This window comes from Nelumbo lutea, chromosome 1 (assembly GCF_056320005.1).
Source record: "Nelumbo lutea isolate HS-2025 chromosome 1, American lotus-T2T, whole genome shotgun sequence".
Taxonomy (NCBI): Eukaryota; Viridiplantae; Streptophyta; class Magnoliopsida; order Proteales; family Nelumbonaceae; genus Nelumbo; species Nelumbo lutea.
The window spans coordinates 219,799,211-219,818,403 of record NC_142684.1 but is presented as its reverse complement, the minus strand read 5'-3'; the positions used below and the strand labels follow the sequence as shown (position 1 = coordinate 219,818,403).

Below are 19,193 nucleotides of genomic sequence, written 5' to 3'. Positions count from 1 at the left end.
GTCATGCCAAGAGAGGAGTGATAGGCCGTGTTGTAGCAATATTCGGCCCATGGAAGGCAATCCACCCAATGCCGTGGTTGGTCTCCCACAAAGCAACGAAGGTACATCTCTATGGTACGGTTTACAACCTCCGTTTGCCCGTCCGTCTGTGAATGGTAGGCGGATGAAAAGGCTAGGGTTGTACCCTGCAATCAAAATAGCTCTTTCCAGAAGGTGCTAGTAAAAACTGGGTCTTTGTCATGGACGATGGATTCGGGTAGCCCATGCAAGCGGAAAATGTTTGAAGAAGACGTGGGCAATCGAAACCACGCTATACGGGTGGGATAAGGGAATGAAATGAGCATACTTAGAGAAGCGATCCACCACCACGAATAAGACTGATTTCTCGCCGACCTTAGGCAGGCCCTTAATGAAGTCCATGGAGATATCAACTCAGATCTGTGTTGGAAGTGAAAGAGGCTAGAGAAGGCCCGCCAGGTGCAAGTTTTCCCAATTTTGTTGTTGACACATGGAGCAATTCTGGATGAAATCCTGAATTGAAGTCCGCATACCCTACCAATGGAAATCGGTGCGGACGCGGTGTAATGTCTTCTGAACCCCTTCATGTGTGGCATTATGAGTGCTGGAGATGACGGAGGGAATTAATGGACAATCGGTCGGGAGATATACCCGTCCCTTGTATAGTACTAGCCCGTCGTGAATGGACTAGTTTGGGTCGGTCGCTCCGGACTGTATCTTTTGAACAAGGTCCCTCCATTCTGGTGATTGGGGCAGCATGCTCCTAATGCTTTCCAATAGGGTGACGTGTGGCCGGGAGATTGCACAAAGGTGTATAGCATCTTCGTCTTGTCTGGACAATGCATCTGTGGCCCGATTTAAGGTCTCTGCCTTGTAGTCTACCCGGAAGTCAAACCCGAGCAGTTTACTAGCCCAATGCTGTTGAGGTGGAGTGGCAAGCCGTCGCTCCAGTAGATACTTGAGACCATAGTGGTCCGTCTTGACGACGAAGGGTCTTGCGGTAATATTCGATAAGTCTTAAGAACCCGCAGAGAGCCTTGGTGGACTGAGGTTTGGGCCACTCTTGAATTGCTTGGATCTTGGAGCCATCTACCGAGACACCTTGCCCGCTGATTACATGTCCTAGATAAAGGACCTGGCGCTCCCCGAAGGATCATTTGGGCCGCTTCAGGAAGAGTTTGTGTTGGCGCAGTAGTTCCAGAATAGTTCGTAGGTGACGAACGTTCTCCACCCATGATGTACTGTAAACCAAGATGTCGTCAATAAATACTCGGATGAATCTGCGGAGGTGGGGTTAGAATACCTCGTTCATCAAAGATTGAAATGTGGATGGAGCGTTGGTGAGGCCAAATGGCATGACCAGAAATTCGAAGTGGCCATGATGCGTCCAGAAGGCTGTTTTTTCTACATGATTCCTTGTTTCAACATTTCTGCACACTGATTCTCTATCTCGTCTTTTTGCAAATGCGGGTAGCGGTATGGCCGAACGACGACGGGTTCTGAACGTGGTATAAAAGGAACCCGATGGTCACCCGATCGGACAGGTGGGAGTCCCTTGGGTTCTTAAAACACGTCCGGGAAGTCGGTGAGAAGTCTCTCCATCTTTGCGGTGAGAAGTCTCTCCATCTTTTTTCCATTCAGGTTGAATGACATGGTTAGGGCACTAAAGTCCCATAGGATAGGGCCTAGAGTGATGAGCCACTTAATTCCGAGCACTATGTCAAACTCGTCCAGGGGCAGTACAATTAAATCAGCGGAGAAGGGTTCAAATTCGACCTGTATTTGAATGTTTCGGCAGATTCCAGGGTTGTGAACTCTCTCCCCATTTGCGATGGCCACTTGAAGAGTTGGTCTGCCTTCCACCGGTAGTTTCAGTTGAAGTGCCGCTTGCTTGCTGACAAAATTGTGCATGCTTCCCGAGTCCACCAGAATACGTACTGGTTCCTCTGCCACCTGTGCCCGTAGCTGCATGGTTTGGGAGTTCTGTATTCTGGTGATGGCGTGTAGGGAGATCTCAGGTTCTAGTGCTGTATGCTCCTCCTCGTCTTCCTCCTGTTCGTCTACCAGGAGGCAGAATAACCGCTTGCATCGGTGCCCGACTGAGTACAGCTCGTCGCAGTTGAAGCATTGCCCTCTTGCTCGGCGCTCCACCATCTCAACTCTAAATAAGCGTTTGATGGGAGATGTCGTCATGCTGCTTCCTATGTTAGGTGCCGATCTGGAAGTGTTACCTGTGTGAAGCCATTGTTCCCTGTTGGCTGTCAACGAAGATCCTCCTCCGGTTGATTTCATGTTTGTCCATGAAGTCGCTGAATGCCCCATGCTGAAAGACCCTCGGCTAATCTGTAGCTTCCGTTCGAAAGCGTGAGCTATGTTCATCGCGGTGACTAGGTTGGGAGGGCTCTGCATCTCTACGTCGACTCTCAGAGGTTCAGCTAGACCAGCGGTGAACATATCCACCTGCTGATCTGGGCGCAGTAAAGAGGCTTTGGCGAGAAGGGTTTGGAATTGCCGCTGGTACTCTGCTACGGTTCCAGTCTGCTTGAGGTTAATTAACTCTTCCAATGGGTTGCTTGGCAGAGGGGGCCCGAACCGAAGGAGGCAGTAGGACTTGAATTGGTCCCAACTGAGTCTTGGTTCCTCCTGCTTCACCCGGTAGAACCAGAGCCGTGCTTCTTTTGTTAGATGAAACACGGTCAGATTGACTTTATCCCTCTCCTCTGTGCGCTGATTGCGAAAGAATTGCTCGCAGCGGTACAACCATCTCAGTGGGTCGCCGCTGCCGCTGTATGAGGGGAACTCCAGCCGACTGTACTTGGGTATGACCACAGCTGTTGGGGTGGCGATCTATCGTTCGCTAATTCTGGTCGGCGGCTGTTGGTGGTGGTTGCCCCTTCAGGGCTCCTCTCCCTTTTGGAGAAGTACAACTTGAGTAGGCGTCGAAGCTCTCGGACATCTTCCTTGACTTCTCTCACTTCTGCGTGGTTCTCTACGAGTCGGTGTTCCAATTCGTGGACCCTGGATGATAGCTGCTCCATATCGCCCATGACGTTTGGCTCTAATACCAAAATGTTATGGGCCCGAGCGTAGGATCTTATCACGGGTTGGTCCACGGGGAGAACCTCTAGCTTCCCCTTGCCCCTCCCTTTGCGTGCATACCCTATCGTGGCGATCTAAGGGTGATTTGTTCAAGAGATCACCCTAACTCTCCTAAACTCTTTCTTGACTGAAAACTGAATGCTTTATTCTCAATTTGCAGCTCCTTAAATAGGAGATTACAAGAGGTGTGGGAAGACTCTCAGTAGAATTCGGCCAAGAGGTGTGGGAATACTCCTAGTAGAATTCGACTACTTACAGATAAGGATAAATCACACTTTTAAGATTAACTAGACTCCTACTTCTAATAGATAGATCAAACTCTAGAAGATAAGGAAAACTACTAAGGATAAGATAAGAATAAGATAAGCTGAGAGCTGATAAGATAAGCTGCCGCCTTGTGGGCCCCTCCTCACTACTGCTGTCGGCGGCTGTACGTCCTCCTCACGAATGCATCCACAACAAAATCCCATTCTCCCCCCCTCTCTCTAAGATCGACTGCCAGAATGCTTTGGAGTTGGGGTTGGATGTAAGGTTTTGCCGTTTGGGGACTAGGGTTCATCAACTCATTGTTCTGTAATTCTATCTAGATTCGAAACCAAGGAAAACTACTGGTAGGGTTTCTTCGTGATGGCGAAGGCACCATAGACTAGTGACAACACTATCCCTTCTTCAATGGTAGCTTCGACTATGACCTCTACAAAGCTATGGATCAAATTAAGCGTAATCTTAGCTATTTCCACATTAATTATGCCATCATCGTGTTACTAATATTGTTCCTAAGCATCACGCTAATTATTTCAAGCGTAATCTCAACCTCTGTGAAGCCATGGTCTCTCTCCCTTGTCTTCTTGCCACCGTTGCTGCAACTCTCAGCAGCGGCGGTTAACATCCTCTCATTCTCTCTCTCCATCTCTTCTCCACTTTCGACCACTGTCGTCTTTGCCCCATTCTTTGCCTTTGCAACTAATGCAAAACAAAACTTCGCTGCAGCTGATGTAAAATTAATTATTAATTATTTTATTTTTTATTAATTATTAAATATTTTAATAGTTTTTAATATATTAATTTGTTAATTATTAAATATTTTTTCATTTGCTTCGTAGACTTTATTACTTTTCTTGTCAAATAGTTTGTTTTAGGGATAAAATAGTAAAATCAGGGAATTCCAGATGCCGAATGTTTGATCCAACACAAACAACCTTATCTATTCAGAGCCTCTACAAAGTAGAAAAGCATCTTGTGCCTGTTTTCAGATTTGAGACACTTTTAATATCTTTTTAACTTTTTAGATTTCAGATTTATCAAACGCCACCTTATTCTTTTGCCCATATTCTCTACATTAAATATGTTAATTACTTCCCATTTTGACTTTTTGGTTACTTTATGTTTTGATTAATTTGAGAATGTCTTTTTATAGTTATATGCATTTTAGTGGCTCGGGATTCTTTATTTTGGGCAAAGTTTTAATTTCTTCTTTTTGCTTTTATGGGGGCTCCTGCCCAACCCGAGGAGTTAAGAAAGTTTATCTCCCCTCCCTTGTAATTAATTGTGTTCATTATTAATGGAAAGTTACTATTATTGATAAAAAGAATTTCAAAATAGTAAGCCAATTATTCAGTCACCATTTCCCATAGTTATTTCAAGAAAATAGTTTAAAAAATGATAATGGTTTTAATGAAATATCAAAATGCTCTTAACAATATTATAGAATTTTGATCAATAATACTGTTTTAAATTTTTAAACCTTAAATATTTATTCTAGCAATGAACTTTGAAATATCGTTGACACATCGGCAAAATATCAGAGATATTTGGAAAAAGGATTCCCAAAAAGGTTCATATGGCCATTCATAAAAAAAATCATATGGCCACCTAACAAAATGTGGATATTTTTGGGGATATATTGCGAATATTTTTTATATTGTGAGCCATTGGAATGACAACTGGGTGGAGCGGTGCCAAGTGACATCATGTGTTGACTTACTTCACTAGAAAGAAAAAAAGTGACCTTAGTTTTGGATAGCTTTGAATTTTCAATTCCATTTCTATAATTAATTCTAAAAATAATTCATGTTATCATACTTATCTTCATTTAATATGATAAATTTATAATATTTTATATATGTCAAAATTTTATATATTTAGTATTTTTCTGTTATTTTTAATTTTTATTATTTAATTATGACATTATTGGTTGAGCCATTTAACCAAGTTGGGCCGAGTTTAGGCTTAATCTAGGCCCAACCCTTATGCATTGGGCCTAAGTTTGTGGCCAAAGTCAAGCTTGATCTGTTCAACCTAGGTCGCATTGAAATTTGATACACTTGGGTTTATCAATCAACCCCATGACAAAATTTGATATAAATGTATGTATATAATTGTATATGCATCCATGTATGCAAATGTGTCTATATATGTATGTATGTATATAGTCAGGCCTAACTTGGGCTACCTAAGGGTTAGGCTTAGGACGAACCTAAAAAACATAGAAAATCCCAGAATGCAAGCCAGCCTATCTATAATTATGAGCTGGGCCTATTTGGGCTTGAGTTAAGCCCACCTGGTTTACATCCCTATGAACCATTGACCCCAATTAGATGCAAAAATAGTTTCATTACAAGTTAGTTTACTTTTTTATTCTATTAATAAAAATAATTCATATTTATCACACTCATTTTGTTTAATATAATGAATACATAATATTAGAGATGCATCTAATTGGCTTTTTTTTATGAAATTTCTATATTTTTAATAATTTTTGTGTCTATCTTATTTAAAATTTGTATTATGTATTTTATATATATACTTATAATTTATATTGTAAATATAAAAAAAACCAAAAACCAATGAGCCGAACCGGTCAAACAGTTAACCGTTTGGCTTCAATTTGGTTTCTTTTACTGGTTTTCCAGAAACCGGTAATACCGGTTTGGTTTAAAAAATAGGCCCACAGTTCGGTTAACCGAACCGTGAGTTAAACCTTTATTCTTTAACTATGAGACCACTGGTTGACCCATTTTACGTGGATGATTGAATTACTTACACACCGCCCAGACAAAATGGTGGTTTGTTTTTCATGTTGGATTTGAAGTTAGGTTTTGTATTATTTAAAATATTGGATATAGATTTAATTTGTAGCATTAATTAGTGAGAAACAAAAATACTTTAATAAACTATCTATGGAGAGAGAATAGTATTTAACACTTTAGTGAGAGGGAATTGAATGAATTGGAAAGTAATAGTAATTGAAATTACATTTTCTCCCCACACAGTTAGAGAGGGACTAAATTCATAAGTAGGGGTATTTAGTTAAGAAAAGTCCACAAAGATCATATATTTAATGTATTTCAAATATGGGATTTAATGAGAGTGAGTGGAGTTAATGCCTTAAATATTAGATTTGAATGAGAGAGAACAGAATGAATTTAATAAAAGTAGTACAAATTACATCAACGGCCTCTCATGGCACTCTGATTATGTCATGCTTATTGAAAACTGCATTTGTTACCCAGACTTGTAAACATCAACAGCTTCTCATGGCCTTTTAATGAAATCTAACTTCATTTATAAAAAAAAATATTAAATATAAAAGCCTTGTGCTAAACTCAGACTTGATGTTTCACTTGGATCATTTCTAATGATTAGAACTTTGCTTGAGTGAAGCAATTCTGTCTGGTACTAATGTTGGTTTAGATGAAGTTGGGAAGATTATGTGTCATTGGTAGAAATCACTTGTTCATTTCTGAGTTCAAAATTAACCTTAAACTTTCAAGTACTTTTTAGTGGATGGTTATTACATTACTATTTGTTGGACAGAAGCTTGTGCCATATCTGTGATTTGTCATGAGCTTCAGCTTTTCAACTTTTTTGTATAATGTCAGATGCATATTTACCTCACTTCATTAATTTATCTTCAGGCGTCTCTATGCGAGCTTTACAACAGGGTGTGCACAATTCACAAGCTTGATCAGGAGAAGGCATGTAGAAGGTTTATTTTGCTTGAGGTCTTTTGTTTCAAACTATTATAACTCTGAATGAAAATCTTCACGTCTTTTTATATCTACAGGTTTGCATATGGGATTACTTCAATAGGCAAAAATGTTCAAAATTGACTGCTTCCACCCAAACCCTGGAGGAGTCCAATTTGCAAATGGACCAGGATGTGAGTATCTTGTACATTATATGATTTTTATGTTTTTGCTCTTGTTCCTTGAGAAGCAAGTATTTTGTTGCCACCATCTTTGAGCAATTCACATTGCTAACTTGCAGCAAGTACAGTGTATTTTTGCATATAATTTTATTTTCAACTGCATGCTTGACTAATCTAGGCATATAGTTAGGACAAGGCTTAGATGATGATGATGATTGCTTGATCTATGCATCCTCATAATAGAATTGGTGTTACTAGTGCCTATTCCTTTTATTTGAACTTTGCCCGCATATCAGTTGTTAGTTTTGGGAACCATGATCTCTTGCAAGATTTTCTTTCTAAAGTTTATTGTATATACATAAAAAAATTTGGTTAATTAGTATTTTTCTTTCTTTCACCAGTCCGTTGATTCAGTCTTTTCTGCAGATTTTTTTAGAAGTGCAATTTGATGGGTCTCTGTCCCATGGATTTCGTATGGACTCAACGGGAAATGAATTAGCTTTGATTGCATTAGAACCTTCAAGGTCAACTGTTACAATTGCAGGTGGCCCTGCTCTATCAAATGGGTATTCAACAGGATATGGCTCAAACTTGATTCAAGGGAATGGTTTAAACCCAGTTTTAACAGATGTGGATGATGGTTATGATCTTTCAAGCACCATGATGAAAGGAGAAAAGAGAGGGTTGGCAGGATTGCAAAACCTGGGAAATACTTGCTTTATGAACAGTGCTATTCAATGTTTAGTGCATACACCTCCACTTCTTGAGTACTTCTTGCAGGATTACAATGAGGAGATCAACAAGCAAAATCCTTTAGGACTGCATGTATGTGGTTTTTGTATCTTATTTTGACTTTCTGCTTTGTGGGGATTTATTTTTGTATACTTAAATGTTCTGGTTCATATTTCTTCCCCTTGATGAATCTTGTAATGTTTCCATTTTTGTTGTTGTGATGCAGGGTGAGCTTGCAGTTGCATTTGGTGAATTGCTGAGAAAATTATGGTCCTCTGGACGGACACCAATTGCACCACGTGCTTTTAAGGGGAAACTCGCTCGTTTTGCTCCCCAGTTCAGTGGATATAACCAGCATGATTCTCAAGTTAGTGTTGTCACAATAGTTTCCAATCCTTTTTTTTTATCATTAATGTCGCAGGGAAATTATATAAATCTGTGTAGTCTCATATCCATGAGTAGGGTCATTTTTCAAAGGTTATGTTCTTTTGTTTGATTTCTTGCCTTTGATGAACTGCATAAAAAACCTTACGTTCTATTGAAGAAAATGAAATGTGGCATCATATATACTGAACTAAATTAAACTCAACCTTTATCCCAACCATTCGGGGCTGGCTACATGAATTGTATCCTACCATTTTACTCTTTCAAGCATGGTTTATGTTGGAAATGTCATCTGACTTATGTTGGTGTCGAGATCCACTGACACACTTTCAAGTGATAATCAAAAAACAATGCATGAGCCTCATTTAATTGTTAGACTTGATTTGGCTTGAGTTACTTATCCTTTTATAGATGAAGGGAAGACCTTCATTCCTATTCTTGAGCAATGTTGGATTTGGAACAACACTAAATAGTTAGTGCAATTGATAAAGTTCAGACTTGCACTAGAATTTTGTTAAAAATAGTATTAGAGGAAGATTAGAGGAGATAGAAGAGAGAAGAAAGGAGAAGGAGAAAACTGGTTTGAACAAGAGAGAAAAGTTACTCTCTCTAGTCGGCCACGTTATATTTATCTGCTAATATTAAATAAAACAAAAGACTATTATGTCCCTACTCAAGTATGGGACGCATCACTTAACATAAACATTACACATCAACTTAAACGTAAATAGAAAGACTAAACTATCCTTATACAATCAACACTAACACTTCCCTCAAGCTGGAGAATATATATCATATAGTCCCAACTTGTTACATATGTTGTCCACGCTTCCCTAACTCAACCCTTTGGTGAACAAGTTTGTCTATTGACTTCTTGTGTTAGCACATGCAGTATCTATCACTCCATTAAGCACTTTGTTCTCTCATGAAACACTGGATTAGGAGAGATGTGGACTGGAACTTGGTTGTCACAATAAAGCTTCATTGGAGTGAATTGAATATCCCATCTCTTGTAGATGATTTTTCAACCACACTAGTGCACAAGTGGTATGTGCTATGGCTTTGTATTTAGCTTATGCACTGCTTCTTGCCATAACTGTTTGTTTCTTATTTTTCCATGTCACCAAATTACCCCCAAGAAAAGTACAATAACCTGTAGTGGGCCTTCTTATCAAATACAGAACCAACCCAATCAGCACTGGTGTATCCCTCTATTTCAAGATTTCCTCCACTCTCGTATATCAAGCCACGACCAGGAGCTCCCTTCAAATGTCTTACTATCCTTAGAACTGCATCCCAATGTGGAACCTGTGGTTTTTGTATACACTGATTCACCACACTAACATCAAATGAAATATCTGGCCGAGTAATGGTTAGGTAGTTTAGCTTACCCACCAACCACCTGTACATTCCAGGATCTTCAAACTCCTCACCCATATCACTGCTCAACTTGGTATTTGGTTCCATAGGTGTTTTAGCCGGTTTGGCACCTAATAATCCTGTCTCCTCCAACAAATCAAGAACATGCCTCCTCTGGCACAAATTAATACTGTGCTTAGACCTTGCTACTTCTATCCCCAAGAAATATTTTAATTTACCAAGATCCTACGTTTGAAAGTGCTCCTGTAGAAAGGTCTTTAGTCTATCACTGTCGGTATTGACAATATCCTCTACATATACCACCAATAAGATCTTCTCAGGATGCGAATCATGGTTGAATACTGAGTGATCAACTTGACACTATTTCATACCAAAATTCTTTATCACTTCACTGAATCCACCAAACCACACACAGGGGGATTGTTTAAGTCCATGAATCTCCTTTAATTTGCACACCTTATCATCCTCCACTTGAGCAACAAACCCCGATGGTTGTTCCATATAGGCATCCCGAAGGAGATCACCATGTAAAAAGGCATTCTTGATGTCAAGTTGAAAAAGAGGTCAATCATATATAGCAGCTAGAGATATCAAAACACAAACGGAACCAGTGATTTAAAAGATGCACTTTGCGCACAGGCGAGGCGCATTTTGGGGTATGCGTCTCACCCAAGTCCTAGGCGCACCCCTTTCAAAAGGCACACGCCTAGTGCACCTAGGTATGCGCTTGGTTTGCTCGCTTCACTCGCTCATTGAAGCTTCAAGAACCCCTTATTTGCTAATGTTGTTCATTCGTTCATTGCAATAAAATATCTTCTTAAAAGGCAATGGATTTTATAAAATCATTATTTTTTTATGTGAGAAATAAGAATTTCAAACCCTAACACAGACTTGTTCGGGCTTGCCTCGAGGGGCGTGGTACAAAGGTTATTAATAGAATCAAGAATGCAATATGTTGTACATCACATTAGATACATGAAGCAATGCAATTAAGAAAAAAAGAGATTGTGGATTTTACATACTTGAAAATGCTTTATATGTTTGCTTTTATTTTTAAATTTTCATTTGAATACACTTTACATGTTATGTTTATGTATTTTAATTTTGGATAATAGTTTTTTAAAACACTTATTTTAAAATTTAAGTTTATTTTTTTTATTAACTTTATGTTTAAATTTTCATCACCGTCTTGAGATCCTGAAAAACACAAGAAGAGGGGTAAAAGGTGATAGAGCAATTAAAAGACTTGGTTAGCTTACTAGAAAATATAAAATTAAAAGGGAATTTGGGAATATACAAAACCGAGGATAGGATAAAGGGTCTATGTCAACATTATCAACACAACAAATGGAGGATTAACCGTTTGCAAGGGTAACAAAATGTGATGTGGAGCACTGTGAAAGGGAGGAAAACACACCTGGAGTCCCAATCATATTATCAGAAGCTCCAGAGTCAATAATCCTAGAGGTGGGTTTGGATGCCAGACAAGTCATACATGAATGTGCAAGAGTAGCTGTATTCTGTTGAGAGGTGTCCTGGATAAATCACTCACACTCATCATGTGTAGAGGGCATCTGATTAGCTATTGGATATCTTGTCTTGAACTACTATCACTGGCCATTGCATGATTAGCCCAAGTTGAAGGTGGGCCATGCAAATCATAACAAAAGTTAATGGTGTGCCCTTCCATACCACAATGTGTACACTTCCTCGGACCATTACTACATCCTTTGCCACGATCTCCCCCTGAATCTCAACCTTCAACAACACCACCACCACTACTATACATGGGTCCACCACCATCACTATGACCATACATGGATCCATTGCTACCACTACGACCGGGTTGAACTCCCCGAGCTCCACCTCTAACACCATGGCCTCCCCCTCTCGTCACTACAAAGGCAGACCTGTCAAAGATATTAGAATTCTCAGTGGGCCCAATAGAAATCCTCTAAAGACGGGTAAATACCTCTTTTAGAGACGAAAGAGCTGACCCTCCTAGTATCTGTGCTCTCATTGGTTCATATTCAGATTTCAGCCCTACTAAAAATCTAGTCTCATCTAGTAGTTCTCTCTGTTGTTGCTGAATCTTAACATCAGAAATGAGGGGATGGTACACATTCAACTCCTTATGAAGGTTCCTCATGGTAGCATAGTACTCCTCAAGACTCTAATTACCTTGTTGCAGATTAAAGTACTCCTGATAAAGCTGATACACTCTAGTAGTATTGTGTTGTCCCGAGTACAATTTCTTGGCATTGTCCCAAATTTCCTTGGCGTATCTAGGAACATAAAATTCACACTGATTTTGGGTTCCATACTATTCCATAACCATGTCATAATTTGTGCATCTTCTTATTCCCAATCACTATACTCCTGAGAGTTAGTGGGAGGTTTTTCTTCTCTTACATGCTTCACTTTCTTCTTAGCTCTAAGAAAGACCTCTACAGATTTCGCCCAAGGCACATATATCTCCCCATTCAACTTGATAGAAGTCATATAAACATTCAGGTAGTTGGTGGGAAGTGGGAACCATAACACTTGATTTGTGTTCACTACTGTCTCTCATATCTGAAATCCATTTTTTTTCGTGTATCAAACTTTTAAATCACTTTTCACCACACTGCACACTAGTGAAACCACCTATAGTCACAATTTTCAGCAATACCCGTCACTGATTTCTTCATTTTCAGCACCACAAAACTATCACACAGCTACTTGAATACACACAATAGCACTAGCAACTCACCAACCACTCGATTCACACTGAAACACACATATAGCCCACTTATTTGACCACCAAAAACCAACCCGACACTCAACTGTTCATTGCACCACCTGAAACAGCCCCCTTCATACCATCAGTTAGAGGGCTTCCTTCAAACCACCACAAAGACCCACTAAACCACTGATAGGAGGCATGAAAACCTCCAAAGGGAAACGACGACCACTCCTTTTTAGCCCTTTTCCCTATCTCCAATGGATGATGAAGAAAACTGTAAAAGCCTAGGCTGAATGTGGCAATAGAACAGAATTCTGGGCAGATCTGATTTTGTCACAATGGCTCTGATACCATGATAAAGTTCAGGCGATAGACCTGCACTATATTTATATGTTTCTATTAAATAAATCAAAAGAGACAAACATTAGACATCAGCTTAAATATAAATAGAAAGACTAAACTACCCCTATACAGTCGACACTACTGTAACCATTGAGTGTTCTTCCAAGTCCCACAATTCTTATACTTGAATTGACTCAAGTGTTGACACGTGTTTACACGTTCTAATTCATAAATATTTATTTTTAACAAAACTTAAAGCTTTTATATATATATATATATTTATTGCGGGCTGGGCCAGGCCTAGGTTAGGCTTGAAGTATGAAGCCCAAGCTCAATCCTGAATTTTCTGGGCTTGATGCAGGCCCGGGCCCTGACCGGGTTGTTATGAACTTGTTTCTAATCCTTTCCATTTTAATCTTTCTGTTCACCCATTTCAGCATCCCTATCTCAGATTTGCTTATTCTTTTGGACATTGTTTCTTGATTGTTGAGCACTCTTTTGGACATTGTTTTGATGTTTTTTTTCTTGTATTCTGATAAATTTTGTTTGAAAACCATTTTTTATGTTGTAAATTTAGGTTGTTATTTTATTTGATAATTTTTTGGCATATAAATTTGTTATTTTATCTACGAGATCAAATTAAATTTATTTTCTAAATGATAAATTAATAACCCACTTCACGGATCCTACGTTATTTGATTTGAGTTTTTTCTTTTTTCTTTTTAGTGAAGGTAAAACTGGGAGGAACCGCTTTTAAGATGCTCTTTAAGAAAATAAGATGCCACTATTAAGATGCAATGTTGTACTTCAATAGTCTTTGTTTTGATACAATGCAACCTTAACTATTTGATTTGGCCCCCTTGTTTACCGCAAAACCATGCCAGTAAACCACTGCTTAGAAGAAGACCTAAAAGAACTCCTTTGTTCTTTTATTTTCATGTTTTTTTCTATTTAAAGATGCAACTTGGGCTCATGTTGGTAATTTGTTGTAATTTGAAAGGGCCTAGATGGAATTCCAAGAGAGTTGATTGAGATGGTTTTATTAATATAAGACTCTCCTTTTAGCTAGTGTTTGCATCTTCATTCTTCCTGACATTAGACATCTTCTTTCATAAAGAAACAAGATGAGATCCTCCTTCCTCTACTTCCTCCTTCTCTCTCTCCTTCCTCCTCATCCCCTACACCTCCTTGTGTTCGGGAAGCTGAATAGCTGATACCTCTTATGTTTTTAACTACGCCTCACACCTCCAGGTAGTGTAATGACTTGTGCCACACGTCCGTGTTTAAAACATTGTTCTAAGGTAATATTTAGCTAGTTAAACATCAACAAGCTGATCATAGAGGGAAATTCGAAAGTGGTAGTAACCAGGGGTATGTAAATTCCAGGTTCAATGGCTTCAGAGATCAGCCAATAATATGGCTGTTGCATTAGCAAAGCAAGGGGCACTTGGGGATCAATTTTTCTGGGCTGTTATGTAATGTGAACAAAGGGGGAATTGTATTTGTATATGCTCTCCACTGCTTGTATAATCCGTTGTATATTCTATTTACAATTAATGAATGACTAGTTTCTTGTTTGCCTTTCTTTAAAAAACTGGAAGTTTTCTTAAATGGCAATAATGTTTTATTAGCAATAAGTTTTCTTAAAAACAATGAAGTTTTTATTATCTCCAAAAAACCCCTATTTTCTAATGTTGCTCGTTCATTCATCCTAATAAAAAATATTTTTAAAAGACAATCGAAATTATGAAATCTTTTTTTATAGGGATTAACAATTTGAGACACTAAAATGGACTTGTTTGGGCTTGCCTTGGGGGGCTGGTTCAAAGAGATTGAGATTTTTACATGCTTGAATATTTAGCCATTTTTGGCATTTTTGTGATTTTGAAAGGCACACACCTCGAGCCTTGGGCGTAAAATGCCCCTTGCACTTTTAAAAATACTGGTAGAGGCTTGATTACAGTGGATTAAAAAGAAATATATATGATGTGACAAAGCTTATTTTGTGGTTCTTTATGTTGAAGTTTAGGCTTTTTTTATGCCCTTTATGTTTTAGCTGCATTACACCCCAAATTATAAACCTTGTATATGGAAACACCAAGGCAAGGCACAAGATGATCCCAAAAACTGTGCTATGTGTTTGCCTTGACAACCATGAAAATAAGTTTAAGGTAGTGCTTTAAAAGTGCAAGGTGCAAAAAAAGCACATTGGGAATTTTGTGCCTGAGGTGCAAGGCGCAAGGTGAGGGACATGCCTTTTTGAAGCAAGGCATAATTTTTTAAAAATTTACGAAGTACAAAAAATTGCAAAAAATGTATAAGTTAAATATTGCAAATTTTAATTTTAAACTATATTTATGTTGTATAAAGCCTATTAGCTCAAATTAAAATACATAAACATAACATAAAAACATATTCAAAGTGAAAATGCAAAAATAGAATCAAACTTAACATATAAAGCACAGAAGCACTCAACAACCCAAGCATGGCATACTTTCAGCCTCTCTTTCTTTCCAAATCGCATGATTCCAAATAGCTAATGTGATATTGAATATCTTTCATTCCTAATTCTATGAGCCACCTCTATTCCAAGCCCTTTGAGGCATGCCCAAACAAATCCATGTTAGTCTTAAATTCTTAACTATTTTATAACTTTAATTATAATTGCTTATCTTGTAAAAAATGTCTTGTTTAAGAAGAATGAATGAATGGCATTAGAAAAAGAAATGTCTTGTATTAAAAGTTCTCTCTCTTCAGGAACTTTTGGCTTTTCTATTGGATGGGCTGCATGAAGATTTAAATCGTGTCAAACAGAAGCCCTACATTGAAGTAAAGGATGCAGATGGCCGTCCAGATGAAGAATTTGCAAAGGAGTGTTGGCAAAATCACAAAGCTCGAAATGATTCCATAATTGTAGATGTTTGCCAAGTAAGTGGTTGATTTAATAATCTATTACCATTGTTGTCTTCCTCCATGGTATCAGCAACTTTTTGATGAATAGATTTAAATACCTGAAACTCAGTATGCTATGAGGCAGCCATTCATGAACCAACCTGTACTGCAAACTTGCCTTTTTCTCTTCTCCCGAATCAGGTTGAGTAGTTCACATGGGGAATGCCTTTTTTTTCAATGAAAAATAGGTCTTCTTAGTTGCAGCCCTATGAATAATGAAGTTGCTATGTGTTGCTAGAGGTGGTCTTTCTTGAGGAAGTTCCATTTTTGGTGCAATAATGGCTGAAATTGCAGCTTAAGCAGAAAACTTTTAACAAATATTTTCCTGTTTGGAATATTTGCCATCGGTTATGACACCTTTTGAAATGATATTTGATAATTGTAATGCGCAGCAAGCTTGTTATATTGGTTATAGAAAGTTAAAATATTTATATAGTTATAAAAATGCTAAAATATTTATATAGTCAAGTCTATTGGATATTTAGGGTCAATGATTTATGCATGTCAGTTAGCTACAGACAAGCAGCTCAGTAGGCACGACAGGGGGTTAACCCTCAATTGACACAAATGTTAGAGCCTGATCTGCCAGGTTACAAATGTTCAGGATTCATTTCTTTGAAGAGACAAGCCTGGTGATGGGTCTAATCTTTGCAATTTATATCACCAGAAATACTTATCCTGTTGCATCAAGTAAAGGATCTGCTTCATTTAGCTGATTCTTTTGAGTAATTTTGGGGTTTTCTTTCTCTCAAAAACTCGATAGGATATTCCATCATTTGGTTGCTGAAATTATGAAAATGGTCCCAATTTTCCAGGGTCAATACAAGTCCACATTAGTATGTCCAGTTTGCAGAAAAGTTTCAGTGACATTTGATCCCTTCATGTACTTATCTTTGCCATTGCCTTCAACTGTCACAAGGACAATGTCAGTAACTGTGTTCTATGGTGATGGGCGTGCTCTTCCCATACCCTACACTGTGACAGTGCCAAAACATGGCTGCTACAAAGATCTTAGTCAGGCCTTGAGTACTGCATGCTGCTTAAAGGTTGATGAAAGCTTATTGCTTGCTGAGGTAACATTACATTATTTCTTTGATTGTTTTAGAAACTCGTTTCAGCTGGGGAGTGGGGGTTCCACAGTTTCTTAAGTAGTATGTTTTTCCAGGTTTACGAGCATCAAATATACCGGTACTTGGAGAAGCCTTTCGAACCATTATCTATGATAAAGGATGATGAGCATATTGTAGCTTATCGATTTCCTAAAAAACATGATGGATTGACAAGGCTGGAGATAATTCACAGGAGCAAAGTAAAGTAAGTCCCTTTGCATAGCAAGGATTTTTTTTCTTTCATATAAAAAAATGAGCTTCCATGTGTGGGTGCAAATGTGTTTGACTTTGTTAATAATAAAGGTTCCTAGCTAGTGAAATATTTCCTTTTCATTTTTTGAAGTATCTGAAGACATTTTGGTTCCACAAAGCATGAGCTTAATTATATCAAGTAATTATTCATTGGAGGCAATTTTTTTGCACCAGTTGTTTTCTTTTTGCAACCCCTCTCCCAAAATGTTTTGTGTGTGTGCTTCTGTGCTTATTAGTGATGGAAGGATCTATTGCTCCAGAGGTTCATCAGAGATGCTCAACAGTTGGGACAGGAAGCTTTTTGGAGCACCATTGGTTACTTGTTTGCCTGAGGGTGCACAAACAGAAGCTGATATTCAAATTGCTATTCGTAAAATGCTTGAACCATTGTTGCGAAGAAAAGCATATTTTCCTATTAATTCTGTCAGTTCGAGCAGGGAAAATGGCTGTGCTACAGGAGTTGATGTTGATAGACCAGTGAACAGTTACAGTCCTCAATCTGAACTTAAGAATCACACAGATGACATGGAACTAGAACATACATCTTATGGGGAATCATTCTTTCAGCTCTTTGAGACTGATGAAAAGGGTTTGAAATGCAGTCCCATTGGAGATGGTTATCTTATTAAACCTGGCCAATCTATAAAGGTACTTTTGGATTGGTTTGAGAAGGAAAACGAATTATATGATTCTAGCTACCTTGAGGATCTTCCTGAGGTATACAAGGCTGGGTTCACCATGAAGAAGACACGGCAGGAAGCTATTTCTTTATTTTCATGCCTGGAGGCGTTCTTGAAAGAGGAACCTTTAGGCCCTGATGACATGTGGTAAGTTCTCTCACATCTGAAGTTGCATTGTCATTTTAATGTCAGCTAAATCTGTCTTTATCATCTCTTGCTTCTCAATGCAGGTACTGTCCTAGCTGTAAGGAACATAGGCAAGCTACCAAGAAACTTGACTTGTGGAGGCTGCCAGACATTCTAGTTGTTCACCTGAAACGATTCTCATACAGCCGATATCTGAAAAACAAGCTTGATACCTTTGTACATTTCCCTGTTCATAGTCTTGATTTAAGCAAATATGTAAAGAGCAAGGATGCTGGTCCTCAATCTCATGTGTATGAGCTCTATGCCATTAGTAATCACTATGGTGGTCTAGGGGGAGGGCACTACTCTGCCTATGCTAAGGTAAGATGCTTGCTATTTGCTTTATACTCTTTTTCAAAGGCAGGGTAGTTTGATTCAAATATAGTCTGCAAGCATATTTTACTCGTCTCTTATCTTGAGACGGCCTTTCTTCTTCTCGTATGTGATGACATCATTAGAGATATCTTATTTACAACTTGGACTACAGAACCAATTGCTTAATTACCTGAATGAGTAGGTGTTTTGTTGGCAAGTAATTGCAACTGTGCATCAAAGCCAATTTTGACTAGTCAAAGACACCGGCTTGACATAATTTTGACCATTCAGTAGACATTGTGATTCCATGTCTAATGATATGCTTTATCTGAGTCTGCAGTTAATTGAAGATAACAGATGGTATCATTTTGATGATAGTCACGTTTCTCCAGTCAGTGAGGAAGAGATCAAAACCTCAGCAGCTTATGTTTTGTTCTATCAAAAAGTTAAAAGTTGAAAGTTGAAACTAAAACCAGATATGACGGGCCATTACATGCTCATTCACCAAGCTGCTGAAGTCCATGATGAAATACGCGGCATCTTTTTTCTTTTATTTTGTTAGCTCTTCTCCTGGCAAATACTGCACTGCCCTGAACATTAATACTTGTTAGATGGAATACTCGTGTAGTTTGGGGGGGGGGGTGCAAGTGCAACCTGTCCAGATTCTGATTGATGAGAAATGTAAGTTGAAATAGATGTAGAGGGATGCAGGGGCAACGTGGTAAGGAAATTGGGATATTTCTATTACGATTTTTGGGGCTTAGGGAATTTTGATGTGGTATTATGGAAGTACACAAATTGTATCAGTTATAATCTGTATTTATAGTTTACATTTTAGCATGTTGTCTATGGAATTTTCTTTTAACTAA

General features: G+C 38.5%; 1 protein-coding gene across 2 annotated transcripts in view; it reads left to right on the top strand.

Moving 5' to 3' along the window:
• Positions 1–19,193, top strand: part of LOC148881128 (ubiquitin carboxyl-terminal hydrolase 9-like) — a 32,412-nt gene extending 13,219 nt beyond the window's left edge. The window contains exons 5-14 of one of the 2 annotated variants that reach the window (XM_088963417.1): positions 7,035–7,094; positions 7,184–7,279; positions 7,694–8,092; positions 8,226–8,366; positions 15,588–15,758; positions 16,598–16,855; positions 16,948–17,096; positions 17,404–17,970; positions 18,054–18,330; positions 18,665–19,193. In XM_088963417.1, coding sequence (XP_088819543.1) covers positions 7,035–7,094; positions 7,184–7,279; positions 7,694–8,092; positions 8,226–8,366; positions 15,588–15,758; positions 16,598–16,855; positions 16,948–17,096; positions 17,404–17,970; positions 18,054–18,330; positions 18,665–18,781 — 2,235 coding nt within the window. In that variant the 3' untranslated portion in view covers positions 18,782–19,193. Of the gene's footprint in view, positions 1–7,034; positions 7,095–7,183; positions 7,280–7,693; positions 8,093–8,225; positions 8,367–15,587; positions 15,759–16,597; positions 16,856–16,947; positions 17,097–17,379; positions 17,971–18,053; positions 18,331–18,664 lie in introns of both variants that reach the window. The other variant, XM_088963416.1, reaches the window with a different exon arrangement.